This window comes from Simochromis diagramma, unplaced genomic scaffold, assembly GCF_900408965.1.
Source record: "Simochromis diagramma unplaced genomic scaffold, fSimDia1.1 OVJJ01000516.1, whole genome shotgun sequence".
Classification (NCBI taxonomy): Eukaryota; Metazoa; Chordata; class Actinopteri; order Cichliformes; family Cichlidae; genus Simochromis; species Simochromis diagramma.
Window position 1 is genome coordinate 835,938 of NW_024386938.1, and position 6,922 is coordinate 842,859.

Here is a 6,922-nt window from a genome sequence, read left to right on the forward strand (position 1 = left end):
TGAGCTGAAAGAAGCTTGATTTTACAACTGCCTTAATCTGACACGTTCAGAGTCCACTTTCAGCCCCAGGTTTGTGACAGTTGGCTTATTCTACTGGGCCAAGGTATCTAAATACACGTTGGAGGTCAAAAACCATCACCTCAGTTTTCTAGTCATTAAATCTGAAAAAGTTAAGAGTTATTAAGCTTTAATGTCATCAAGACTCTGAAATAATGGCTGTATGGAATATGTGCCTTTTTTCTTTAACTTTATTAGTAATTGACATCGTTTTGCATGTGTGGTTCTTGTCAATGTTGAAGCTACAATTAAATTATAATTTCCCACAAGGGATTAAAGAACCTGAAGCAATCTGGGTGTTGTGAAAGGGGCATTTTGGTTCAACAACTTCACAGGATTTTTCCTCTTAACACTTTCTGGCAGGGTAGAGAAATCCTGTAGCAGTTTCTGAAATAGTTGGACCAGCCTGACACCAAATTCCTTCTGAAGCCATTTGAACTGAAACAGTATACTTAAATGCATTGTCTGTTGAATAGGCATACATCTGACAGAGCAGTTGATCTAAACTATAATAAATTGAGTCATGATAAGTCACAGATGCAGACAGACCAGAGATCCAGCTCAAAATGTTTATTCAGATGAACAGATCAGAAACATTTCCAAATGTCAGACAGCTTAGAAGCAGAGCCATACCCTGATAACATCCATCGCTCCATGTGACATTTCACACAAAAACACAACATACAAGAACTGATGCCAGCTTTAAAGTGAGGAAATCAGGAAAGAAATCAGTGAAACAGCTGGAGCAGAAGTGAGTTTACTTCAAAGCCTGTGTTGTTAACATGCTGACTCCAGGCTCACTTCTAGGTCTCAGCATTTAGCTCTTGTCACCCAGAGTGTGCTTGTCAAACAGGTACTCTGCCATCTTGTTGTTGTGGGCATCCATGCGGGTGAGGTTAGTGATGTGGTCACCCAGCTTCTTGATGGACTTCACCTGCTCATCCAGGTAGTGGCTCTCCAGGAAGTCACACAGCTGGGAAAACAAACTACAGTTAACATTGATGATTTGTCAAACATACACAGCATGAACTAGTTCAGTCTTTAACCCCAAACGCTTCCCTCCAACTCCCACTTACATGAGGGTCATTATGCTGAGAAGCCAGCTTGTGCAGGTCCAGCAGAGCCTGGTTGACATTCTTCTCCAGCTGCAGAGCACACTGCATGGCCTCCAGCCCGCTGCCCCACTCGTCACGCTCTGGTTTCTGCACAACAAACAATTCTGTTAGAGACTGAACACTTGTTTTAAGCTCTGTGTACACATTACACACTAATGCAACAACAAGAGAACGAGTGTCATAACACTGCTCATTAATCCCAGTTTCTGTGTTAGACACAGTCAGGTATGTCACAGCAGGACTGGTTCAGTTTGTACACACCTTGATGTCCTGGAGTAAGATGCGACCTCCTCTCTTGTTCTGGAAGGACAGCAGCTTGTCAGCGTGCTCCCTCTCCTCATGGCTGTTCTCCTTGAAGAAGTGGGAGAAGCCTGGCAGGGCCACATCATCACGGTCAAAGTAGAAGGCCTGCCAAATCAGACACAGGTTATTAGTACACAGCACCAATTATTCTGCAAATACAGCATCGTGACAAACAGTTGATATAGAAATGTTCAAATTTGATTTAAAAAGGACAATGTGCACTTAAATTCCGCAGGACAGAGTCTACACTCGTTTCCTGCGAAGCGAGCATGTGTATGAAAAGCCACCGTAAGCATTGACGCGCATTTTGGTACTTAGTGACAGTACTTGTAGTGAAAATACACTCCGTATCTGACAACCTGCCTAGTTGCACATGATAGGCAGCAAAGAAGCCGTTACTCTGAATCATGTATTACTGAAATTAGGCAACAAACATACCTGACTTTACCATTTAACGACTCTGTTCTCTTTGTCTAGCATTCAGCTAATATAGCTTGAGACTAAGGTATTACAGACATCAGCATCACATGACGTGTTCTCACCATAGAAGTGTAGGTGTAAGACGCAAACAGCTCCATGTTCACCATCCGGTTGATGGCGGCCTCGCAGTCGCGGTGGTAGTTCTGGCGCACTTGGGACTCCATTTCGGCTGGCGTTTCTTGTGCTTTTTATTAACAAAAACGGTGCAAAAATAAAGCTTCACGTCGACTTTATGTGTAGTGTTCAAGGAGAAAAGGATTTTTCTTCCGAAGTGCAGAGAAGCTGAAATACAAAGCGGGACGAAGTCAAGAAGTTCCGTTCAAACACTGTTGAAGCAAGAACTCCTCAAAGATTCCTCCCCTGGTGTGAAACGGCACACTCGCGGGTCCCTGTATTTATACTCCACGGAGGAGCTCGTGCAAGATGTGACGTGTGTTTCCACCAATCACTGAGCCGGGGCGTCTGTACCAGCTGTGACTCACAGGATGAAGTTGCATTTTTTTTCTCCTCCTGATTCGTAGAAAACTCATCATCCACTTTAATGTTTAATGTGACCTGCTGGGAGATAGTCACGTGCAATGACAAAGCATTTTCATATTTCAACAGGAAATAAGCAACATATAAGATATTTAACGATAAATCTCAAAACGCGTAAAATCGCTTCTTTGTTTAATACGTACAATGCTGTGCAAAAGTCTTGAGCCAAAGCTGATATTTCTTTTTCAAGTAGCCAGACCTCAATAATTCCCAGTTCTGAAGGGCGTTTGAAGTTTTTATCTGGACAAGTTTTTTAAACAAATGTTTTTTGCTTGTTTAATAAAGGGACTTAAGACTGATCTTTGAAACATTCAAGCCAAAAAGGCACAAAACCCAAAGGTTGACCCAATTGTGTCGATATATAACAGAAAACTTTTTAAATTGCATCTTTAGGCGCTTTGTTACTTGCAGCCTGTCAATAAAACACATACTGTGTTTCCACTTCTTTTGTTGAATCAATGAAAAATTCCAAAAACAACATGTTTAGACGGGCATTTGTTCTAACCAACAAAGTACAAAAGAAGAACAGTTTTGCATATTATTGTAGGCTAGTTAATGGTTACATAAAAGCAGCATAAACTGAGGCAGAGTTACGCCATAAATCTAACACATGACATCCAAAAACTGCTGATAATGGTGTTTACAACCAAAGAGTTTCTTATTGCATTGCATTGCTCAACACCACAGCACTGTTGGCAGACATTACCAGCAATAGTAGAACCTCCCAGGCGGAAACATTACTACTGCTGGGTAACACAAAACGAAAACTAAGACATGTGTACACATTTTTGTATTAGTCTGTTTATGTAAAAGTATCGTGTTAGATGAAACTTCTCCTTGAATAGTCTCACTGCAGCTGAGGTATAAGTGTAACACAACGTCACATACTCAATCCTTTCTATGTAAAGTGCATGTAGAAGTAAATCCACTCATGATATGTTTTTAATAGAAAGCCCAAAACACACACAGTAAGCTTTAATATTCATCTTCATGTAATCATAAATATCTCTTCTGTACGTTTATCTTTAACTTGACTTTGTCTTTACATCAAGTCAAGCACTACGAGACAGCACCTACAGCAGTGTGAGCAGTACTTTTCCACTGTGCCCGAGAGACCTGCCAGTCTGAACAGGTGTGCTGGTAATCAAGTGTTCCCAGCACGAGGACGGAGCCTGCATTTTCTTTGCTGCACCCTTTCAGCTTCATTTTCTAATAATAAAATGAATGAAAGAACATCACTAGACTTGCTTTTAAGCAGTTGAAATGACAGAGAAAGCCTACTGATCTACTCTTTCTTTCCCAGTGAATAACTTCCACCATGTCTGCTTGTCTTAGAGTAATTGATACCTTCCTGCATACTACGGACAACATATGTAAGCCTTTTGGCTGAACGTGTCATTTCACACACAGTGGCAGTCACGTAGGCCGACACCGCTTGTCTCTAAAATATGTCTCAGAACAGGTTTAGTTCTCCTTATGATTTGCTGTAGTGTGTGATTTTAGCTGACACGTAATGTACGAGAGTAAACAATACCTCTCTCAAACACATCGATGATATTGCAAAGGTTACATCTTATTAGTTTGACACGTTTTAAATAGTGGTACAAAATTATGGTTTTTTTTCAAGGTACAAGAAGGAGATCCGTTTTTGTTACTCGCTATCTACACAGTATATATGTGTTTGCACATCTGTAAATAACTCTCCTGCCACGATGTTGGAATTATAAAAGCAAATGCATGTAACAAATTCTAAGGACGGATTTATTGTAGGACAGGCCATTAATCACACTGATGATTATTAGTTGTGACTTGTGGAAACATGCGTGGGATTAAATAAGCGTATCCTTCTTCCTACTTCGTTTTGAAAATGTTGTTGTTATTTTTTCCTTATGTTTCCTTTTGTTTGTTTGTGCTTTTTTTTGTAGTTGCTGTTGTGTAATTTTAACATGTTCAAAATAAAGCCACATTACATTTTTAGCATAGTTGCAAGAGCTAGAGACATCATTACATAACACATTCCTCAGTCAGAGAAGCAACACTTGTTTTTCCAGAGCGTCAGAGCTACAGGTGTTACATATGATGCATTTATACCTGTAGACGAGCAGCGCTGTCCAATCAGGACCATGTACTAATAAGAGGCATTTTCCATGACCTCAGAAAAAAAAACTTAAAACACTTCTACATATATTTCAAGATAAAGGAAAATGGATTCGGAAAAACATAAACGTGTTAATTTTGTCAGAGTATTCAGAATCAGTGGAGAAATTTGTAGTTTTTGGTACGGAGCAAGGGTAAGAAAACTGCAATCTGAAAAGTTATAAAACTGTTAAATAAATAATGACCTGAGTAAAGACACCAGTTCCTGTGTCATATTAAGAAATAAGGAAGTAGACATAAAAAGTTCCATAAAATGAAAAAAATCCAATACATGTTGTATTTAATGCCAGCCCAATAGATAGCTTTGTGTTCACATGGCTTTTATTTCACTCAAGTCTTATAACTAAATTTCATCCTGCAATAAAAATGATTGTTAATAAAAGGCTTTCACAGTATAGAGACAACAATCACATAAGTTAGTGTTCTGTGAAAATGGAGGAACCACAGAGCTCAAAGTAAGGAAGGACGAGCTAAAGACAGATCCACAGTCACTGCACACTTATCATCGTACTAAAAAGCACTGTAAGCTGTCCTGTGTTGCCGATACTTCACCAACACCTGCAATAACACATAAGCACTCGTCATCAAGTGGCTACACTTGCTTTGTTTTCCACTCTCATGCTTAACAAAGATGACAGAGCAGTTCAGACAGCAGCTTTGCCATCTTTATTTTGTGCACTCTCGTGTAAGACGATGAGTCCGGGTTGTACCATCAGGTTCAGCTGAGTGTTGTGCGATGTCATCGCTGTGAGTCAGCATTCTGCAGCCGCCAGCACCCGTCTTCCTTTTTCGCTGTTCTGCTTTTTTTGTCACAGGACCGTGAGAGGGAGGACACCTCGTGATCGCATCTCATTGTACGTTTACCTCAGTGCTCTGCTGGATGGGACCGGTTTGGAAAAACGAACAAGGAACAGAAAGTGTGAACGAAGGAACAGAAAGTGTACTTGAGTTACCGAAACTGTTTTTGACCAGTTATCTGTGCGAACTAGTAGTAATTAACGAAAAGAACTGTATTTTATTCATACTTTCTCATGTTTGTTAGGTACATTTGTTCAACTCATGTAGACGTGGTGAAGATGGTTCGCTGATGTTCAAACTGAGGATCAGAAAATGTGATTTACTCTGAATGGCTGTTGGTGTCAGACTGGCTGGTCCGAGTATTCCTGAAGCTGCTGACCTGCTGGGATGTTTCCAACCAAGGTTTATAAAAAGGAAAGAAGATATACAGTGAGCTGCAGTTGTCTGGGTTAAAATGCCATGTTGGTGTCAGAGGTCAGATGAGAAAAGTCAAACTGCTTGAAGCTGACAGTAAAGCAACAGTAATTCAAATAATCTCTTGCAGAATAATATCTCCGAACACCCAGCATGTCAACCCTTGAGCTACAGCAGCAGCAGACCACACCAGGTGTCACTCCTGTCAGCTAATAACAGGAAACTGAAGCTAAAGTTTTTGATGCATGCATCCAGCAGGATAAACTATTTCACAAAGCTCAGGTCATCGCGAACTGGTTTCCTGAGCATGACAGTGAGTTCACTGCACTCAATATCAATCCAGTCGAGCACCTTTAGGATGTGGAGGAATGGGAGACTAGCATCATGGACGTGCAGCTGACAAACCCATCGTGTCACATGGGCCAAAGTGTCTGAGGCTTGTTTCCTGCACCTTGTTGAATCTGAAGAAGTAAAGATGTTCTGGAGACAAAAGGGGTCTGAGTGTATATCACCAACTCACAATGGTTGCCTCGAGGCACTTTTACAAAGGAAAAACGCTACAATAAGAGAGAAAACTCTAACAATCAGACTATGGGTAAGCACTTGGATACAGTGGAAAGAAAGAACTCCCTTTTAACAGGAAGAGACCTCCAGCAGAACCAGGATCACAGTCACAGTGCCACAATCAAACATATGTTTACAATGTGCAGTGGCGGCGCTGCTGTTTTCTTATAAAAAATAGATAATGCAGGGAAGCACATTTACATTTCTTTAACCTATTCTATGCATAAAATAATTTGAGACACTGATCAAATCAGTAGTTCGGATTTATTCATTTAAGAAGTGTTGATGCAATACGTGTAGCAGAGAAACACAGCTTTCAAAGAATCTACAGAAGAATTCTGCAACAGCACAGACAGCTGTAGAAATAGAACTTAAACATTAGAAGCTAGAAAAGTAATGTATTTGTGAGTAATGGGAAAAGAAATAAAACAATAAATATACATTTCCAGACAATCGTTTTCTTTAAATATTCGTTTTTAAACAGACACACTTGACAT

At 40.2% G+C, this 6,922-nt stretch overlaps 1 protein-coding gene across 1 annotated transcript; it reads right to left on the reverse strand.

Annotated features, from left to right (window-relative positions):
• Nucleotides 1–612: 612 nt before the first annotated feature.
• Nucleotides 613–2,297, reverse strand: LOC120736953 (ferritin, middle subunit). The gene is made up of 4 exons (XM_040037363.1): nt 2,018–2,297; nt 1,434–1,580; nt 1,134–1,259; nt 613–1,030 (listed from the first exon to the last, which is right to left on the reverse strand). The coding sequence occupies exons 1-4, from the start codon at nt 2,117–2,119 to the stop codon at nt 875–877; spliced, it is 531 nt and encodes a 176-aa protein (XP_039893297.1). The 5' UTR covers nt 2,120–2,297; the 3' UTR covers nt 613–874.
• Nucleotides 2,298–6,922: the final 4,625 nt, after the last annotated feature.